Source organism: Streptopelia decaocto (genome assembly GCF_964273445.1).
Source record: "Streptopelia decaocto genome assembly, chromosome: 2".
Taxonomy (NCBI): Eukaryota; Metazoa; Chordata; class Aves; order Columbiformes; family Columbidae; genus Streptopelia; species Streptopelia decaocto.
In genome coordinates, this window is record NC_138655.1 from 74166577 (window position 1) to 74189434 (window position 22858).

Below are 22858 nucleotides of genomic sequence, written 5' to 3' on the forward strand. Positions count from 1 at the left end.
ATCGTTCCGGTTAGGTCTAGCTCTAATGCCTGTTAACAGCGTGTTGCGGACTACAGTCTTCAAAAAGAAAACCTCATTTAGCTGGATCAGTGACAGCTGTTCCGAGATTTTATTCAGACCATTCTGACCTGTGTCTCCTGCTAGGACTGGACCATCCACTGTGGTACAAAAAGAGATAGACACATTTTTCTTTAGCTGAGCACACATTTACGTCCTAATCACAGCAGAAAAGCAGCAATGAGTATGATTTTAAAAAGAAACGAAAAATAGGCCAACAGTAGTGGAAAAAAAGGCAGAAATGGTTTCAATGGCGTGTACGAGCAATAAGTTTTCTCTGGTTCTTCAGAAGAACTGGGAACCATTGCAAAAGTGAGTATTATGTCCTGAAGACATGGAGATGAAAAACAATTTTAAAAGAAGCAAAGAAAGAAAAAAGAACTATCATAATGCAGTCCTGTGAACTTCCTGTACATCTCCTGAATGCCTTTGGCTCCTCTTTGGTAACCAGCAACCTTGATTCAGCGAAAGAGTTCAAGTTCTTCAATGCAAAATTACTTAACACATAAATGTTTCCTGGGTAATGATTCAATCATATAGTTAAAATGGGATATGAATGACCCTGTTGGATCAGTATCTAGGAAGTACAAGATATTCAACAACTCAGTGTCAAGTTAGTAGTTAGTCACTTAATAGTTAGAAAATTCAGTTCCACATTTTGAAGTTTTAATATATGAAAATAGTATTGTTTATTTGTCAAAGTCTGCAAAAAATAAACTGCATTCACTTTAACTTTTCTTTACAAGTGAAACAATTATACTTTTTATAATTTTTTTAAAACAACGAGAAAGGCATTAGCATTATTAAGTTAATTTTAATCCAGTGGTTCACAAGTACTTGGCAATAAAGTTTTATTTTCTTCCCAGTTTTTCTTTTACAGCAAGGATAAATAAAGCTTTTTTCATATATTATTGCAGGCTCATCCTTCACAACAGATCCACTTCCCAATTCACAGAAAAGTGAGTTTTATAGCCAGTAACGCATAAGTAAGCAAAACTTAACTGAAGTCCACTTAGCACATTGAGTTCCCAAAGCACAGTGGCATAAATGATTAACTTCCACAAACACAGGGAATGCTGTGAGGTATTCTGAGGCAAAGGACCTTTAATGCACACAAGTCATGACCAGGAGTTCAGCTGTGCAAGAGCCTTTTGCTTCTGTAAAACCGAGATGGATATTTCATACTTTCGCAAGACGTTTCTTAATAAAATAACCCACTAATTTCTGCGGTCTCTGCTGATATTCCACAAGTACATCATGTGAGCTACTAATCTGATCCCCTTCAAGCCGATTCAGAAGAGTGACACACACTACGGCAGCTAGAAATTAAAAGACAGCATCAGTTAGGAATGACATTCTGGCACTTCTACAGTCCACAAGTAGAAACATTTGAATGAACAGCTAGGAGATTAGAAATACGAGAGAAAACAAATGCAAAATAACAGTGCACAGTACCATAAGATGCTAGGGGACTAGCATGCTGTGGACGATATTTTAAAAGTTACAAATAATTTAAGAAAACTGATCACTACATCAATAAAGCAAGAACTCTCAGGCAGATCCTTATTGTTATCGCACAATTCTTATGTATTTGTGGACAGGAATTATATCCACGGTGTGACTAGTAGGAACTGATCAGAGACACTGCTGTAGCAGATGTCGTCACAGCCCCCCGCTGTGTACCTCATCCCCAACCAAAATCCCTGTGCTCTGGGTGCCGTCCCTCAGGAACCAGCAGAGGAGACACTTGGGCATTCACAGATGGGGAGCACTGCAAGTACGTGAGGATCCCACGGATCCTATCTCGGGCTCATCTGCTGCCTTTTGCTAAGCGAAGCCCCAAAGATAAAATCCTTCCTTCCACTCAAGCTGAGCTCTACCACGGCTCTTCTGTGTCCGGGGTTTCTGCTGGTGACACTTTGCAGAGCACAAGCCGTAATGCACATTATGGACCTACAAAGTAGAGACAGCAAAAAGGACCGGGCTCCCTAATGGCCCTGTAATTGCATTGGCTGCGATTTTAAGCACTCGCAAAGTCAGTAAGAACTGAAGATGTTTGACATAACTGTTGGCCATTTTGCTTATTTTTCTTTATTCAATCCTCCTTGAGTTTAAGGAAGTTCTAGAAACATCAGTGTTTTAAAGTGGCAAATTCCTTGCCAAAGAAAGCAAGAGACTATAGTTAATGTGGTATGTAGAAAGGCATTGCATTACATTATTGATAATCACTTTTTTTTTCTTAATTTTTACTAAAAATTAGTTAGCTTGTGTAAAAAAACGTGAAACACGTCTTATGACTAGGAATGGTTTATTAATGATGCTACTAAAAATCTTTAAGTGTCATAAGTCTACAAAAAGTTCTTCTATTTTCAATTTGATATGAAAATACAGAAAGTGATTGTAGTTTTATGTATGTGAGAATCACCTGGCTGATTAAATTAACCAGTTGCTTCACGTAAACTTCAAAAACTAACTGAAGAAAACAAGTTAATGCTATAGGATAATTAGATACTTTAATGATTTATGTGCTTTCCATGGGCTGGAATAGCAAATGATAGAACTAAACTGCATGAGAAGTATGCAGGGAAGTTTGCATAAGTTTTAAATACATATGACACAAATCAAACAATCACAGCAACATAACTATAAGCAGAACTGGGGCTTTTATATGCTGAAGGTACGTTACCGCCTCATTCTCAGTTTTTACTGCAAACCTCCTGCAATGCAGAAAACCTCCTACAGTTTGAATAAAGTGACTTTAAGTTAGTTTACCTTTGACACCACTGAGATTACACATTGCAGCAAATACAGAAGACTCCATCTCTATGTTTCTGACACCAGCATCATAAGCTTCCTTCAAATATTGCAGTTTCTCTTCTTCATTATATAAGCAGATGGCACCATCCAACCTGCCCTGTCCTACAAATTCATTTTATAAAAAAAATTCAGTGATGAAGTCATAAAACAAATTCAGTTCCTAAAACACCTGATTATTGCAGTTCACCCTATACAGTGCCCAGCTTTTTCTACTACTCTTTTTTTTTCATGTGCAAGAAAACAGGACAAAACAATTCTTAGCCATCGCTAGAGTTTCTACATATTACTTGTATTCTCTATAATGTGAATCACAGTACTTTAATTGGTCTTCTCCATCTTAAATTCTCAAAATCATAAATGTGAAAATGTAAACAGTAGTTTCTAGTATATGGGGAATGCACCAAAATTCAGCAACAAACTTGAAGCTCTATGGAAGTGCTGCATTTCTTCGATGTTTAATCATTGTCTATGAAAACTACAAAGCTTGAAAATGCCTTCCTGATGCTACCTCAAAGGATGATAATTTTATTACTTAGAGACTCTCAAAGGTAAGAGATGAAGAGTCTCTTAAGCTAACTAACTATTACCATTTTTTGAGAAAATTAGTTTATTCAAATTATCCAAGACTAACACCTACAGAAAAAACAGCAGCACGTTATATACAGTAAAATTAAATTACATGAAGTTTTAATCAGTGTATTTTTGTTTTCTGGAGAAGTTCTCCTAAATTAATGCCCTTGAGTCTGTTCTCATGTGTTGCTGTATGAGTTGAAAACATCCCTGACGTGTCTTTTTTTAGTGTAGCTTGCACCTGTGATTGGTGTCTGAGGAGATGCACAAACTGACAGTGTCTGTTTCTGACCAAGTGGGAATGCTGTTACAAAAACCATGTTCCCCTAACACATAGCACCCTTTGTCACCTATCCAGTAGCAGCTAGAGAAAGTAGTATTAGGTGTCACCTAATTCTGTTCTCGCAAGATTTGAAAGACACTTGTGAATAGACTCGGCAGATCAGAAAAGCACCTGAATGTTTATACGTTTATCCAAGGTAAGTCTTGGAGGTTTGCCTCTCCAACGTGGCAGCATTGACACAACTCAGCAGAATATTGTCTTCAGTTGTCCGATCAATGTTTTGTTCAAAATGTGCATGGAAATAAAGTTTCCATCACTCCTTTTAGAAAAGATTTATTTTAGGTACTTAACCAGAAGGGAGTGGGGTGGGGGAGAAAGCCACAAATCATTCTCATTCCTCTCATCTTCTAGGACAGGGTGTCAAACTCATTTTCACCAGGGGGCACATCAGCCTCACAGTTGCTATATGTAAATGTAGGATACTTATACAGTCCTAAAATTACGTTCAGCCCTTTGACAGCAACCACGAGGCTGATATGGCCCCGGCAAAAATGAGTTTGACACCCTGGTCTAGAATGCCTCAGTAAATCACAGAAACTCTGTGACAAATATACCTAACTGATGAGTACGTGAAAAGTGTATAGTAGACTACATATATTTCAGAGGATCTATTAGAGCTGGGAGGAAATAAACTTCCACAAATTTAAAAGTTCAATACAGCAAACTGCTAGGCACAATGCTTGATTTTACATATATGAAAAATAGGTTAATTATGGCTGACAAGACAACGCAAAGTAGGGAACTGGTTCTTTTCAGTGAACCAGAACCTTAATGTTAAAATATTATTCAATATTATATGTTGCTGCTTACCGATATACTTCTGTTAGTCTGTTGCCAGACTTACCTTCATAGAAATCCAGAGTGCACATGGTGTTTCCAACAACTGTATTGAACTGATTTATTTCTTTACTGCACTGCATCAGTTCCTTAGCTAGCTGTTCATCTAGGTCTGTACTGCGAATTACAGTCTTTCCCAGAATAACCTGTTCAAACTGAGGTTTGAAGGTGGCATCTACAGACTGACGAGTTATAACCACTGAGCCTGGCTCCAGACCTGCAGTAAAGAGAAACACAAAGCTTCATAATGCAGTTAATGCTTTGTTTCCACACACATGAAATGTAAATCTTGACTCAATCCTACTTCTTTTAAAGGTGGCAACTTTACCCCAGAACTCACCAAGAGATGTTTTTTTGTGTGTGCTTGCCTAGCTGCTTCAGTTTATTATTACAAATAATTTTTCAAAGAACAAAATTTTTACTTTTTCACTATATATTCTTATCTCATACTTTTTGTAAAGGACAGGAATACCCTTCTCCTGACTTTGTCAGATCTCTGAAGTGAATTTTCTCTATCCAGGGAGACAGATATTGCCTTTTCTTTCAGAATTACAGAAGAAAAATGATTCATATCCTGCAGAAAACTGTTTTGATGATCAGTCACTTACTGGTAGTGAGATGCTTTACTCTCCTACAAAGATGCTTTTGTTGGGGAAAAAACAAACATACAAACAAACAAACAAAAACAACACACAAAACCAAGGGGAAATACAAGGGGAAATACCTATTCCACCAGAGGTGCCAATGCGGATAATGGTTATGTCGGAACATTTGGCATGATGCAACAGTTTGATCAGCTCATGCAGCATGATTGAAATAGAAGGAATGCCCATACCATGCTGAAATGAAAGCAGAAATTCATTTTCAACATTCACAGAAACAATGCAAAGTATATATGGAAGAAGGAGCTGGACAATCTCTCCTTCCTGATATTTTTTTCCAAATGTCACTTAACTCACTCGCACAGAAACCCTAACCCTATGGGCTGACTGAAAGGTTACTGCAAGTAAACAGGAAGACTCCCACTGACTTTCGTGGACTATGCATGAAGTCTAATATTTCTAAAAATCACTAATTATAAAATATTTACATTCTCAAAAGCATAAGCAGTGTCTTTTCCTAACAGTCGAAAAATGCACTTCATCAATAAATTTTTCTTAAACACAAGAAAAAACACACTTCCACTTTTTTACCAACTTGAAGTGCTAGTGAATAGTTAAGCTAAATTTTTAAAAAACATAGACACTATGGTTTAGTTACAAAATTCAGCAAATGTAAGTCCACCTCAACTTGCATGATAATGCAATAATTACAACTCAAAAGGTGCAGCATGATAATACAGTTATGCAGCTGAAGCATGTAATTGTATCTACAAATTAAGGGTATGAAGCTTTAAAGCACATACATGAATTAGGGGCACAAGTCCCATGGAAAGCTGCTCTTAAGCTATGTTAACACATCTGACAATGCCACTGCAGATACTTAGCTATGGATGCGATACAGTCATTTTTTCCCATAGCGCACATGCATCCAGATACCTTTTTTCCATATTGTTCAGGATACAGGACAAGGACGAGGCAACATTAAGTCTGCTCAATAATTTATAATGCCATCCCTGCAACACCTCAGTGTCGCCTGAGGAAAAAGGGGGCAAGAAAGGAATGAAGGTCTCTGAGATTTGCCCTTTTACAAGAAAAGCCTAAAAAGGAGTTCTTAATTAGCCAGCTGCACTATTTTGAGCACAGCTGGTGCAAACTCAAAAACCTGACTCTATCTATGAAGAATTTAAAAGAAATCTGCATTCCTATTTTCTACTTTGAACAGAATCACTGAATGGTGTCCCATGTGTGGTTAAGTTACTTACACTGACTGACAAGACAGGTCCCACTTTGTACATTGCGTAGCGGTCGGTTCCTGCACAGATGTTGGGGTAGTCGGAGCCAGGGCTGCCCAGCCCCAGTTCTTCAGCTATGTAGGCGATAAAAGATTTCATCCGTGACGGGCTTCCTCCAACACATACAAACTAGGGTAGACAGCATTCAACAAAACAAAATCAGCTGCATGATTCAGTATCTCAAAAGAACATGAGAAGACCAACACAAGGATGCAAACACCTTAAGTTAACACAAAGCTATTCCCAGATGTGGTTCTTCTTATAATAATTCTAAAAGGCCATGAATAAAAATTATGGGGAAAAAAATAAAAAAAAAAACCAAACCACCACTTTCTATATAGCACTCAAATGCCTTCCTCCTGTTTAAACTAGTAAAAGACAGATATCGACTTGAAGGCCCCTCAACAGGGAGTTCTACCCAAATAGAGACTGCAGCATTTGCCTTTTTACTGGATCAAAAGAGACAGTCAGAAACCATTGTTCCCAATTGTGCTTGATATTGAAAGTGATAAGAACCCATAAAAACTTATCCCCTTTCTAGTCATTCCTCAATTGGTTGTATGCTGACACATCTAGTCTAATTTTGAAGGCAGCTGCATTTCCACCTTCTGCAGAAAAGCTTAAGCTTGCTGAATGAAGCTTCTTACCTTTACATCTCCAAACAATGCTGGAAAATCATGGGTGCCAGTTCCAAGAGCAAAATGGTATAGGATGTCTTCTTTCATTTTCTCCAGGTGAGGGTTGCAGAGACAGATAAAATTCTCTCTGTCAGGACAGCAGCATTTTGAAACATATAGAATATATACAAACCCCTACATTGAACAGATGCTAATTTTGCAAAGTCAAGCAGTAGAAGTTGGGAAATGTCACACCTAAGTATGCCCTCACTACCTTCTTTTGGTTCCTCATGCATTATGTAGGGAAATCCTAAATTTCATTACCACCTTCTGACGCATAACAAATCACGTAAGATACTGACCATCCCATTCACTGCACAGGATGAAATCACTTAAGAACAGTCTAGATGCTAAGATGTGTTTGCAACAGTGCAGCCTTCATCTTAAATAATATTAAAGCTGTGAATCAGGGTCAGTCTTTATGGTGAGGAGAGCAATGGGAGCAGGACCAGGGAATACTCAATAGACCACCTTACTATGTTGGTAACATATAGTAAAGCTGAAAAGCAAACTTGACCTCTTGTGTTTTGACTGACCCTCCTAGCCATCTGAGAGGGGTGTGAAGATTTGGGCTTTATAGACAGGCCCAAAGGGGATTTCTATCAATTTGGTTCACTGTTATGCTGTGTTATCCAGCCAGGAGGAAAAAAATCTACGGCATAAGACTGGTAACAACAGTACAGAGGGTCTGGAACAAGAGAGAAAATAAGCAAATTTAATTCCAAAGCAAAGAGAAAACTATGGAAGAGGAAAAAAAGTGAAAAAAAAAAAAAAAATGGAAAGAGAGGAAGAGGTAAAAAGAATTCACTTCCTCTTAAGTTGTTTCCTGTAAGGAAATGATACAACTTTAAAAAAAAAAAATCTGGATAACCAGGGAACTACAAGGCAAGAAAGGAAAACTGAACTACTTAGCACGCAGGATTGCCTTGGTGGAAAATTTGGTAATGGCCTAACTAAGCAAGCTGGATGACTCATAAAACACCAAGCACAGAAGACAGACGTTTTAAGTTCAGTTGAAACAGGTAGGAAAGACTAGACAATAATCACAAGCTTCAGCAAAATACCAGCCAATACTTCAAAGTAGTTTCTGAGATGAAATACAAGCAGTAAATATTTTCCAGATACAAGAAGACGACTTAATAGCTTAATGAAGGCTCTCTGCAGTCACAGTATAGCTTTGGAAATTCCAACTGTTTTGTCAGAGGAGACAAAAGAGTTTCTTTGGAGTTTATGCAAAAAATTGCTAAGAATTTGCAGGAACAACCCTGAAGCCCAAGCGTAGGCATTTAGTGCTATTCTAGATGGTTTGGGTTATCTTGTCTGCCTTCTAATGCCTTTCCCAAAGGGCAGTGCTCTTCTGTAGGTCCAATGTCTTATCTGCCAATCCTGTGCATTATGTGCTGGTCATCTTAAGCAGCCTGAAGTGGCCTAGATGCCCATACTGAGGTCACCACACTGCTCCTCAGAAAGCAAAGAAAATAGTTACAATCCAAATATTCTGAGTATATCAACTGTTCCTGTTCTCGAAATTCTCCCTCCAAGGTCACTAACTATCCAGCAGTAGCTGCACAACCAAATAAAAGAGGTATCATCCCAGTCCACCCTACTTATCCCTACTCACCACAGACTACCACCTTCAGGAACTGGGAAAACAGCCCAACAAACCGGGTGGTTCGTTCGTGCTTTTGGCAACAATTCCTTCCCATCTCTCACATGCCCCATCTGCCTCCCTTCACACAAGTCCCACCTGAGGTGGAACCAAAGCTTTGGTTGCCTTTCTCCTTCCCTCCAAGAGACCTGTTTGACTTTGGGAGAAATAAAGAGCAGGTTTATGGCTCTTCAGAAAGGCGCAAACAGACCAGGAGTTTGCCAGCTCACGTGAGCAGAATCCCCAGGCTGCCTCTTCTAAATTATTGTGGCTCCATTTTGTGAGACTCTGCCCATATTTAATGGACCACTCACTAACGCAGATCAAATAGCTGCTTGTGCTGATGTTGATTGAAATGGCTTTTACGCGTGAATAGGATGTGATCTGAAATCACTTCACAATTTGTTGCCAATGAAGCAAATAATACTTCCTTCTTTACCCGCAATTAAAGCTTCTCTCCCGGAAATAAAATGAAAAAAGGCGAGGTCTCTATCACAAGTACAGGGAAATTCATGTGGTATGTGGCAATACGCTGTCCTCATGTCTGGCTTAAATACATCTCCCTTCCTCAACAGTGTCTGTATTTCGCCTTTTTCATCTCATACCCTTCCAGCAACACTATTCAACCTACCCCCTCACTGCAGCCAGGGGCTCTCACTAACTTGTACTGGTTATCTGCCCACCCAGATCTCATTGCAGGCTCGGATTCTGTGGTAAAATGGGCAATAAAAGCATATTGCTATATGTACATGGGACAACTGCCATGGATTTACAGTAGAGGCAAAGTTTGCCTGATAAAAAACTTTGGCCTCTAAGGAGCAGACAATTTATTCCTGTCACATTGTTGTAAAGAACTTACAGCTTCTGGGGGTTTAAACAAAACACAAATATCTGACGACTAAACATGCCTGTATGGTTTTACTAAAATAAGCTTAAAGTAAGGATTAGAGAAACAGATTGAAATATTTGTTCAAGCTCTTGAAGCAGGTAGGTGTGGCCATATGCAGCAAGCAAAGTCAACATTTCAACAGTTCAGTGGATTGACAAAAATAATAATAATACTAAAAACATCACCTGTGCTTGGAAAAATCCACTGTCATGATAAATGAAAATGGCTAGCCAGCAAAGCCTTCTGTGTAGGTGTGGTTAAAGTAGATAAAGACTTCATTTGTCAAAAAAGCTTCTACTAGATACTTGATGTTATAATCAATATTTCTATCATAAACTTCATCTAAAACTAAATGAGTGTGCAATGAGTTTGGGGAGGAAAGTAAATGTAAACTTGGACAAGATAATTAATTTCTGAATCTTACTTTGAAGACTGTTCATCATCAGTTTTCTTCTCATTTGAGACACCAGAAGCCATGTATGCTTATACCTAGAATTATATTAAAAAAAACAGATATCAGTGCACCAGAACAGTCCCATCTATAAAGCCAGCATCATTAACAGTGAGAAAAACCTTCTATACAGATGATACAATCATTAATATTAAACCCCCAAAATAATCCAGCCACACTACAGTTTTTATAACTGTAGCAAAGTGAGCATCTCCATTTTTTTTCTGGCCAAAACCACCACTTTCAATCCACTGAAGCATAAACTAATCCCTTACTAACGTAACTCCCCCCTCACCACTACTTCGGTTCTGTGGGATATGCAACACGTGGCTCATGGGGCAGAGAGGTTTAAGTCTCATAGCTAACTAACTAATCCTCCTTTTTCTATAGCTCCTACAGCCACCGGGACTGCTGAACCAGCTTTAGCCCCCTGTCACCTCTGGCTCCCAAAGGTCTCCAAAGCTCATCTCTCTCACAGGCCTGAAACCTGAGCCCAGGAAGCATCTTCCTCATAATATCCTTTCCATTGAACTTCTCTTACTGACCTTAAGAGCATTTCTATCTGCCTCAACCTAAAAGTGAGGAAGACTAAGCCAAAACATTACTCCAAAAAGTCACAGCACTCTAGTTTATCACCCATCTTGAATATCTGTATCCTAATCCATTACACTATCCTACACCAAAAACCTCCTCCTTTCTGCATCCTCCTTTACATTTACATAGACAAATCTATCACTGAGGCTTTGGTGCTGATAAAATGACAGAATTATAATTATAGAATGATTTGTCATTATTTTTAGAAATGACTAAGGCTACGTGCCAAAGTTGGTACTTTTCTGGGGACGCCCTTACAGGAAGTACTGAATCACAAAGTTTTGCTCTACCCTCCCTTACAAAGAGCCTGACAGCACATACATTACAGACAGGATTCTAATCCCTAAAAAACCCATGATTATACTATAAGGAAATAGAAAGAAATCAATCTTGCAATAGTATTACATCATACATTAATTTTGAAAGAGCTGAAGAACCAAATGAAATAAAGCTGGATTCTGCCTATTAAAAGCCACTGGATAATGGAAATATATTGACATTTATAAGGACTATTAGTTTTCTTCATTTAAAATATCAACCTTTATTAAATAAACCTAAACTTCACACGTATTACATATACTAAATGTAAACTAGAATATATGCTCAAGGAGGTAAAGTATAAAAGGTGCATTTGGAATCAGTTATGCATCCTTATGGTGGTATTATAAGAGTCAGCTACTACAGGGTATCACTATTATACCATATACATTACAGGAAAAACACATAACTTGTTCCAAGAAAACTATAGTACTGGAGTCCTAAAAACGAGGAACTGGAAGAAGAAGAAACAGCAGAGTGATTTTTATGTACCTAGATGACAAACGGCTCCAAATAAACTGAATATATTCATCCAGCTGCTGTTCATAGTATGAAGCAACCATGTAATTTTTAACAGTGCTCTTGGTTCTGTGATCCCCTAAGTAATGATGTGCTTCAAAAAAAATGAGAACAAAGTTCTGACAATCCAAAGGTCCAGAATACCCTCCCCAATAGCACCCAACTGGAGATGCTTTGTCAGAAACAGAAAAAAGGAGCAAGCGGAAAGCAGTTTTCCCCATGGCAGACCGTTCCAGCAACCAGGTAGTAGCTGACAGGCAGCCAATTAATATGAAGCTGCAAAATTCTCACGGTGTCTAAACAAATCAGAATTTTTAGAGTCATGTCAAAAGTTCTACCTGTCTTCCTCAGCCAAAGTTAAAACTGATGTTCGAGAACAACGTGCTCCCCAGCAAGACTCGGCTCAGGAAAGGGAATGGATCCCTTTAACATTTGCTAATCCTCAGACCGATGTTTTAAACCCTGTAGAATCCATTATAATTACTTTCTCTCGTATTTTTCTCCTCCCCCACCCCTTTTTTTTTAAAGGAAGACATCAATTAATAGTATCAGAAAAAGCTCTAGTTCGGTGTTGATCCATCATCAGAAAAATCTAAGTAATTGCAAAATTGATTTTTATACTGTGGTTTCCTTCTTGAGGCTGTGCACAAAAACAGAGCTCGCTCACGACTTCTCGGCGACCTCCCGGAACCCGCACACAGCGCAGCCCGCAGCCCGCTCCCACCGACAGACCCGCCGGCGACACCGCCGCGGCCCTTCCCGCAGCCCACGACGAGCGCTCCCCGTCACCGCCCCCCCCCCCCCCCGCCCGGGTTTCCGTCGCTTCCCCCCGCAGCGGTTTCAGCGCCCGGCGGGCGGAGATGCCGCTGCCGGGAGGCGCTGCAGTCACCCCGCCATCCTCCGAGACAGGACCGCGGGCTGCAGGGGTCCCCCCGCTTCTGCCGGCGGGGCTCGCCTCTCACCTGGGGCAGCGGGGACCGCCGCTGGGAACCGAGAAGAGCCTCTCACTGCACCCGACCCGACCGGGCTGCACGGCGCGCCGGCCGAGCCGCCTCCCGGCTGCAGCGGGCGGGCACCGCCCCGTCCCGGGCGGGGGCCGCAGCACCGGGCGCGGTTAACTCCCTGCGCACCGGCGGCGCGGCAGCGAAGGCAACAGCGCCCGCGGCGGTTGCCCGGACACCGGCTGTTCCGTTCGTCTGTGACGGACACGGCGGGGGCTGCGGGCACCGATGCGGGATGCGCCGCGGTGCCGGGGGGAAGAGAGAGCTCATGTGCTGCAAGCGCGGATCTACTGCTGCTCCTCGGGAGATCTACCTCGAGACTACGAGTTTTCAATATAATATACATGTAAAAATATGGGCCCCTCAGTTCCAGAAGGGCAGGGAACTGAGAGACTCCAGCACAGAGCCACAAAGATGATTATGGGAGTGGAGCATCTCCCTTATGAGGAAAGGCTGAGGGAGCTGGGGCTCTTTAGCTTGGAGGAGACTGAGGGGTGACCTCATTAATGTTTACAAATATATAAAGGGTGAGTGTCATGAAGATGGAGCCAGGCTCTTCTCGGTGACAACCAATGATAGGACAAGGAGCAATGGGTACAAACTGGAACACTGGAGGTTCCATTTAAATTTGAGAAGAAACTTCTTCATGGTGAGGGTGCCAGAGCACTGGAACAGGCTGCCCAGGGCGGGGTGTGGAGTCTCCTTCTCTGGAGACATTCAAAACCCACCTGGACATATTCCTGTGTAGCCTCATCTGGGTGTTTCTGCTCCAGCAGGGGGACTGGACTAGATCTTTCGAGGTCCACTCCAATCCCTAATATTTGTGATTCTGTGATAAGTTGGTACCCTGAGGATTGCAGAGTCAGGTTCGGTCATATGGAAGTTGGTATCTATATCTGTGTCTGTAAATGTACGTTTGTGCAGACTGTTTTTAAGCATAATGCTTTTACTAGCACTTTGGCACGGCAAAAAAAGGTGATGAGGAGTGAGCACAGATTACTTCTGCTAATAGACTAGACTACATCATTTGGAAGGGACCTACAGCAACCATCTAGTCCAACTGCCTGACCAATTCAGTGCTGACCAAGTTAAAGCATGTTGTTAAGGGCAGTGTCCAAATGCTGCTTAAACACTAACAGGCTTGAGGCATCGACCACCTCTAGGAAGCCTGTTCCAGTGTTTGACCACCCTCTCAGTAAAGAAATACTTCCCAGTTTCTAGTGTAAACCTTCCCTAGCACAACTTGGAGAGAGAGAGGTGCTGAGCTCACTGGTATCCAGTGATAGGACACAGGGGAATGTTTCCACTTCCTCCTCCTCAGGGGCTGCAGAGAATAATGAGGTTGCCCCTCAGCCTCCTTTTCTCCAAACCAGACAAGCCCCAAGTCCTCAGCTGCTCCTCACAGGACATGCCTTCCAGCCCTTCCACCAGCTTTGTTGCCCTCTGAACACATTCAAGGATCTTCACATCCTTCCTAAATGGTGGGGCACAGAACTCACATCACTCAGGGTGAAGCTGCACCAACTCTGAGTGTGGCAGACCAGCTGGTGATGCCATGTTTGATGCCCCCAGGATGCAGTTTGCCCTCCTGGCTGCCAGGGCACACGCTGCTGATTCAAACTGAGCTGCTGCCAACCAGCACCCCCAGCTCCCTTTCTGCAGGGCTGCTCTCCAGTCACTCCTCTCCCAGTTCATACTTGTGCCCAGCAGTACTCCATCCTAGGTGCAGAATTTGGCATTGTGGCTTGTTAAATTTCAACCAATTAATCATTTCCCAATCCTCCAGTCTATCTAAATCCCTCTGCAAGGCCCCTTGTCCCTCAACAAAGTCAACAGCACCACCCAGTTTGGTATCATCACGAATTTTTTAGTGGTGCATTCAACTCCTGCATTGAGATAGCTGACAAATATATTGAACAGAACTGGCCCTATAATTGAGCCCTGAGGAACAGCGCTGGTGACTGGTTGCCACCCTTTGGGCTCTGCTCTTCAGCCAGTTCTTCACCCAGTGCACCATGAACCTGCCCATCCCACAGCTGTGGGGGACATGCTGTGAGGGACAATATCAAAAGCCTTACTAAAATACAGAAAAACTACACTACCACCTTCCCTTCATTCACTTGGCAGGTGACTTTATCATAGTAGGATATCAAATTAGTTAAACAGGACTTCCCCTTCGTGAACCCATGCTGACTGTACCTGATGATTGCACTATTTTTTAAATGCCTTTCAATAGTACTCAGTACGATCTTCTCCATGATATTTCAGGAACCAAGGTTAGACTAGCAGGTCTGTAGTTTCCTGGGTCTTCTCTCACACCCTTTTTGTAGATCGGAATAACATTGGGTAGCTTCCAGTCAGCAGGAACTTTCCCAGACTCCCAAGACTTTTCGTAGATGATCAAGAGGGGTCCTGCCATAACATCTGCCAGCTCCTTCAGTACTCTGGGCCGAATCACATTAGGCCCCGTAGACTTGTGAACGTTCAGCTGATACAGCTGATCCCCTACAATTTCAGTGTCCACAAATGGAAAGTTCCTGTTCCCACACTCGTGGTCCTCCAATTCAGGGGTCCAGGCAGTCTGAGGTCTATCAGTTTTATTAAAGACTGAGGAAAAAAAGTATTGAATGCTTTTGCTTTTTCCCCATGCCTATTAGTCAGGTAACCATCTTCAACAAGTGTTGATGCAATGTTTTCTTTAGACATCCTCTTGCTATTAACATACCTTAAAAAAAGCCTTTCTTCTTGTCTGACAAAACACTGGCCAGTTTCTACTCCAACTGCACTTTGGCCTTTCATGTCTTCTCCCTGCATATACAGACTACAGCTCTGTAATCTTCCTAAAAAGCCTGACCTTGATTCCAGAGATCATACAATTTATTTTTCCTCTTTAGCTCCATGAGGAGTTCCCTGTTCAGCCAAGCCTGACTTACAACACAGTGGAATTCCCTGCTCCTGTGCTTCCAAAAGGTGGTTCTTAAAAAATGACTAGTACTTGTGGACTCCAAAGTTCTCAAAAGCAGATTCCCTGGGTACTCTTCTAAATAGCTCCCTGAACAGCTTAAACTTTGCGCTCCTGAAGTCCAGGATAGCAACTCTGCTGTCCTTTTTTCTCATTACACTGAAAATTTTCAAATCAAGCAGTCATGATCACTGTGGCAAAGATGGCCACCTACCATCACATCTCCCTCAAAGTCCTTCTCTATTCACAAATATCAAGTCTAGGAGGGCATCTTTGCTAGTAGGCTTCCTGAGTACTTGTGACAAGAAGTTATCTTCCAAAAGCTTCAAGGATTTCCAAGATCTGCTCTTCACAGCAGTATATTCCCAACTGATGTCTGGGAAATTTAAATCTTTCAGAAGGACAAGGGCTATTGATCCATAAATTTCCCCTAATTGCCTACAGAATAACTCATCAGTGCTTTCATCTTGGCTGGGTGATCAGTAGTAGACACCCACTACAACATCTGCTTTGTTTTCCACCCCCCTAATCCTCACTCAGAGGCTCTCAAACCAGGTCATCTCTAACTGTAAGGGCTGTACACTCAAACCTCTCCCTTACAAACACTGCAACTCCTCTACTCGCCTGCCCTGCCTGTCTCCCCAAAACAGCCTGCAGCCCTCCACCCCAGCACTCCAACCATGGGACTCATTCCACCGTGTCTCACTAATACCAATGATATCACAGCTCTGGTACCTGACCCGCACTTCCCGTTCATCCCATTTGTTTCTCACACTGCATGCACTGGTATGTGAGCACTTATGCTTCTGAGCCCTCCGTGTTCTCAGGAGCAGCATTAAGTGTTCCCACCAGCATGGGCACCCGCGGGTGATGCCCTGACAACACTTGGCTTACCTTTGGCAATCCCCTTTCCCCAGTTATTCAGCTTAAAGCCCTCTTGATCAGTCCTACCAGCTTACATCCAAATATATGTGGATCCCATCAGGCTTCAGAACCACAACATTTACTTGAGAAGTACTAACTCAGCTGTACCTAACTCAGCTAAGCAGGCACCAGTGTTTATCATTCCTGAGATCAAATTCAGCGTGTCAACCGTATAACAGCTATAAAGCATATAAAATGCATGTCTGCATTTTAGATGGAAAACAGGTGTTAATACAAAGACCACCATGTGAGTCTGAAGAATTTCCTTGGAAATATAACCTGAGTTAACTGACCAGTAGTTTACTTGGCCATTGCACCAGCCAGTGATAATGATGTAATATTTGAAATAGAAGATCTACTCAGCATAAATCAAACCAACACGAGGGATAATCTTCATTATAACAAACCCCTGATTTATGCCCAGTATCCTAAACATTCACAAAAACCTAGAAAGCATGACACTACCATCTTAAGTCAGATAATCTTGAATGGTTAAAAGCTTGAGCACCAATAGGTTTTTAACACGCTGCATCACCAAAGCAGCTAGCGTGCAATCATTTTTTGATTCAGAAAATTCTGACAAGTCCCCTCTGCATAAATAAAATAACAGATTCTCCACAACTTGCTGTGAAATAGCTCCTAGCTAAACTCAAGGTTTTGCAAAAGAGAGAAATACAAAATACACCCACAGCTCCTAAAGCTAGACAGGCGAGTGCAGCACAGCTGTAGCTGTGTCATCTCCAGCATTACTTGGACATGGCTGACCTTGCCATTAACAGAAATTGGCCAGTTAGCCTGAGAAAAATAAACAAAACCAAGCTGTGAATTTAACTCATGCGTTTTTCAGTTCTGGAAGTGTGGCACTAGTTCCTCATAAAGCACCAGCGAGATCCTGAACAAGAGATGAAAACATTTGCAAGAGGGATCCAGCACATTTGCAATGGAAATAGAGCTACAATCCCACAAGTTTTGACACTGTAAGGAACCTGGAAAGAGAGACTGCAAAATACACCCAGCTTGACACTCACTTTCCTAGGTCTGTTTTACAGAGCCAAATCTCCAATTTTTATGTACTCCATTAAGAGAGATGTGGGCCAAACATGAGGTCTTCCAAGAGAAGCTACACTTAATCTGGCACAACCAGTTCAAGCTGGAAACAGACAAATTTAGAATGATTAAAGGATTATCCTTTTCCATCAATTTACTTGAAATTGAAAGGAAAAGCAAAGAAAAAAAAATCACAAAGCACTCTGTAAGCATAATTTTAACATTGTTTATACAGTAATTTAAGACACTAAACCCAGAAACTTGCAGTTTGTCATAGTAGGGATTTATTTATTGTGAGACAGAGCAACTAAAACCTTGGTACATAACCTTCTTCTGAACACCAGGAGGGTAGACACATTGGGCACATGGTGTTACCAAGATGTATTTATTACAAAATCATATATTGGGTAGTTAGAGTCAAATATCTTAATTTCCTATCCCATACCAAAGGACTTTGTATGGGAATATGAGAGAGAAAAATCCCTGCTCACAGATGTGTTTCGAGCCATGAATGGCATACAGGAGGATTTGCTTAACAAAAACCCGTGACCTCTTCATCTTGTTAAATCTTTAATAGGTAAAACAGTAATGCATCTTCATTTTTCTGTTCCTTGAATTTTTGTCAAATTTGAAAGCTATGGTACTTGGCCAATCCAAAATGAGCACCTTAGAACAGTATTTTAATTCTGGGGAATAAACTTTTCCTTCAAACAGGAATATTACCTACTCCTTCATCTCAAGGTCCACTGAAAAATCTGCTTTGACTTTCAGGAGATTTATCCTTCAGTTATGTATTAAGAGAATAATCAGTGTAAATTACTTCTTTTATAAATAAAGAACAATCAGGGTACTATAGTTACCTTGTCTGAAATGTTCAATAAATAATACATCTCTGAGTCTCATAGTTAGTAGTCACCTTTGCTCTCAGTTATCTCTAGAAAACTTTTTAAAAAAATTAAATTGGTTTTAAACTTCCTATTTTTGTAGTCTCTGGGTTTTCATTTCATTTTGTATTTTAGTGTGTAAGATACCTCTCATGTAAAAATACAAAATATGTTACTAAATGTTATTTTAGAAGGGCGAAAAATACACAACTACAGACTGAGATTATCACAAAAATAAATTGCAAAACCTGCTACTGGCTTCACTTTTCAGGTTTTTATTGCATGGATTAAAACTTGCATCTATGGAAAGTAAGGCTGTCTGTCCTTTTATAATAAAAACTATACTCCTTCCTTCTCTCCATAGACCATTTTTATAGTCAATTGCTCAAATAGTTCACCACAGCTGTTCAGACACCCATTGCATTTTGATTCTTCAGTCATGTTGGATGTTTGGTATCATTAAAAGTATTAAGAGGATGACAAAATGTGCTACGACTGAAATTACACATTTCCATTTCTAGCTTTCCCTCTAGGCTATAGCATGCATAACTACATTTTGAAAAGTAACCTGCAGAAAACCTCAAAACCAGAATATTAGGCTATTTGCTTATAAAAAACAACTTGGGCTCCATCCTACATCTTTTACAACTAAGTCTGCACATTCAGTGCAGATATGAGTATCTGAAGTCACTGAAACTTTAGATGCTGAAGAAATGAATAGGCTAATTCAATTTTTGTTTGCATTGCTACACCAAGAGTTAATGTATATATATATTTGATCTCTGGAAACGTATTTATGTCTTTTTAGACTAGACTAAAATATAAGAGTATGAAGTATATATTAGGTCACATTAAAATGAAAAAAAAATTAGACTTTGTTACAGTTAAATGGTTGCACATAAAAGGAAAATTACTCTTTGGTACCTGAACTGCCAAGTTATTTTAGATCTGTATCTGGAATTCTCTTTTAAAAACATTCACATATTCAGTATACTTGGATGTAATTCATAAAACGAAACTGCCCTTTTTTTAAATCTTTGGGCTTGCAAAGCAACCAGTATTCAAAAAAATAAATTATCTCGCTACTTACTTAAAGGCATTCAGGTCAGAGATGCAGCACAGTAAAACCAAATAAACATTTCAGCACTAAAAAAAATAAGGCTAGATTTTGTAAGTAAGCATCCAGTATTTGACTTTAGCATCTCTCTGAAAAACAAACACTGAAAACCCTTCTAGACCCAGAAGCTTCCACTGCTTTAACATGGAACTGCTGATGACTGAAAACTACCAGCTGCATGACAGCATTGACTCACAAGTAAAGAAAACAACATACTTACTGGGGTAAGGTGAACTTGAGCAACACATTTCCATCCTTGAATTCAGTTGGAGCTTTTTGATTTGTTACACTATTTTGATGTCCCTTGGAAAGCCGGTGAGTTACGCTTCTGCTGCAGCTCTCCATTATCTTGAAGGCACAAACACAAATTCCAGGGTTCTCCACCTGCTCTTATAAAGAGAAATCTTGGTCTGAAGCAGCACTTCAGACTGTTAATATTCTAACTCATAGTATTCTGACTGTGATCCATGAAGACTCAGTTGACCAGCAGAGCGGATCAAACATCTCCTTGGCTTGACTGAGGAAAGCTGAGTATACATTAATGGCACATTAGCAAACTTTTAAGAATTTGAGGAAAGTCATGTGGATATTGCCTAAAGGTGACCAAGGTAAAAAAAAGACAATTTTTAACAATAGGATATGGTGTACACTTTTAAAATGTCTGAAAACCACCACTAGAAACACTTCTAAGAACATGACTACAGTAAAGCAAAATAACAATGCTGAGTGACTACAATAGCATCTCAGCTGTCTTTCTGTCTCTGCCTCTAACAATTGCACAAAATTATGACAGTTTTGGAGAAGAACTCGAATACTGAGGAAAAAGTGTTCAAAAGACAAGAGGACATCAAACAGCTCAAAAAGTAATAGTTACTTCAGGAAATTTTGTACAGATCTTAACGAGACAGGGAGACTGACATAGAGAAAAGAATTATTAGAATTCATGTTTGCAGGTCAGGACTATTGCAGCCACACAGGAATTCTTATTTTACAGAACAGATTTGGAGGGCTTTAGCATAGCAAGCGCCTTCATGTCCATGTGAGCAGGTGATCTATAAATCTGTAAATACTTTCAAATACCCATGCTGGGTTTTCAGTTATTTGTGTGTGTTTTGATTTTGTTTGTTTTTTGTTGTTATATTACTGTCTCCAACTTTTTCAGTAAATTTGTACTAAACGCCTTTCAGAAAACTTTCTACAAAAAGAGAGATTGAAATTGATTCAACACATGCTTAAGAACAATAAACCTCCTTACTCAACTGATGCACATTAAAAAAAAAAAAAAGGCTTGGCTGCCTTATCATTAATCAACTTCACTTCAGAGAGTTTGTTAATCATATAATTTTTCCCCTTCTATGTTTTGGCCAGTAAAGCATGTAACTGCAAATAGTATTTGCAAAATCAGTTTTTCTTACAAAAATCAAAGTGGGACTGAAAAGTAGTACTATTGCTGATAGTTATGTCCTTAAAGTATACTACAAAGGCTGTCATACACAGAACTTATTTTACTGTTGCAGTTTACCACTGGTGGGCACAACAAACGCAGCTCTCTATTACACTTTTTTACAGACACTAAAAATAAAAAGTAGAACCTCTTCCAAAAACTCTATCAAATAAAGACAGATGAATTCCCAGATAATGCATGTTCATAGGACTCAATAATTCTGAAAAATTCACAAAATGGTACTTATTTTTTTACACCATCATGTAGCTACTGGTGGTAACTGCACTAGATGTAGAATTCTATAGTTCAAATCCTAAGGATATCAACAATTGGCCTGATATACATATATGATTTCTCACACAAGCTTATTCTTTAGTGCATCTCTATAATGACAGTTGACAGTTTTTCTACTGGTCAGTTTTTAATACTATGAGCTCCATCTCTGCCATCCCCTGGCACTCTCGATTAGAAAAGTAGATTTCACCAAAAGCTCTGCTTTCACAGCAAAATTAATGGTTTCATTGTGTCCAAATATAATCCACAATACAAACTGTAAGTGAAAATAGATATAAGAAAGTATTCCCCCCCCCAAGATACAGCTTGATGCAAGCCTTTTTATATTTGGAAAATTGTTCTAACCAATAACTGCACATTTAGGTATCTTGATATGTTTTAGCCTTTTATTTTTGTAAATACAATTTAGACAGTTGAATTGTTGGTTACAATGAACAGCAAAGTTGGACTCAGATTCTGGGTCTAACAACATCAAGAGCAAAACCTTCAGAAACTTTCACTGGAAATTTTGAGGGTTCAGATTAGCAAGAGGTTTATGTATTTCCAAACAATTTTCATATCAAAGTTCTAAAGAAAAGTACTACAAAGCCAAAACCTCTACACATCTGTTCAAGTAAACATATATTCAGTAATACATTTTAAAAAATTCACCTCTTGGATTCAAAGGTGTACAATGTACTGATCACACTCTGAAAAGGAAACTAAAATTACAGTTTTACTCATTAAAACCTTTACTTCTCATAGTATTAGCAAAAATATCGTATTGAAATTGCATCCACTTTCTGATGGGCTTTATAATAAATATTTAAGTATTCATAGGATTTCAGTGATATACCCTAATTCAAGTAGATAACAGAGCAAGTGTTAAAGTATTAGTGTATCCAACTTTTTCAAAATATTAAAATAATTTATATCTATTGCTACTTCAAAGTACGAGCCTTTTTGGCAGTGTAAGTAAACATGGAGATCTAACATTTAAGATTTTTGTCGCCATCAAAACTTCAGGACAAAGAAAATTTTTTATTTGACAGCTGAAAGTGCAGACATCGTGCATAATGTAGTCCACCCAATAGTTCAGCATCTGTGTAACATCACTGTAACAGGAAATGTCATCAGGTCTTAATTTAATTATGTGGCTGAACACTACGACTGATCAACTAGTTCTTGTGCAGTGGGCATAGCAACAGAATTGTCGGAGAAAGCTGAATATCTGGTCTAAATAAATGTGCTTTGGGGACTAAGAAGTCATCTTTCCAGTGAAGGTTTGACTTTTTCACTGCAAGTATCCGTACCAGTTCAATTCTATTTATATTTCGTCCCGTATCATACAGTTCCCCTTCACTTTTCTTTATGGCATAGGTCATGACTGTAAGTGTAGTTTAAGAAAGTAACTTGCTGTTTTGGACACATCGATATCTTAACCAAGTCTGGTCAAATCTGCAGCAACATGGCAACCCTGTTTGACAATAGCAAAGGAGCACTAGGCCAGTGTAGGAAAGAACTTCAGTTTTGCTTTGTTTTATTTATTATATTAAGAAAAGTCTAGGAATACGCACTGACAGCTGTAGCCT

The 22858-nt window shown here is 39.9% G+C and overlaps 1 protein-coding gene across 2 annotated transcripts; it reads right to left on the minus strand.

Moving 5' to 3' along the window:
* Positions 1-737: 737 nt before the first annotated feature.
* UPP1 (uridine phosphorylase 1) lies at positions 738-12696 on the minus strand. 2 transcript variants are annotated; one of them, XM_082045514.1, is made up of 8 exons: positions 12577-12696; positions 10157-10221; positions 7166-7283; positions 6489-6647; positions 5349-5463; positions 4632-4841; positions 2830-2976; positions 738-1376 (listed from the first exon to the last, which is right to left on the minus strand). In XM_082045514.1, the coding sequence occupies exons 2-8, from the start codon at positions 10207-10209 to the stop codon at positions 1237-1239; spliced, it is 942 nt and encodes a 313-aa protein (XP_081901640.1). In that variant the 5' UTR covers positions 10210-10221; positions 12577-12696; the 3' UTR covers positions 738-1236. The 2 variants fall into 2 exon arrangements, with proteins under 2 accessions (XP_081901640.1, XP_081901641.1); XM_082045515.1 differs by having other exon boundaries at positions 7166-7246; positions 12577-12617.
* Between the last annotated feature and the right edge of the window lie 10162 nt (positions 12697-22858).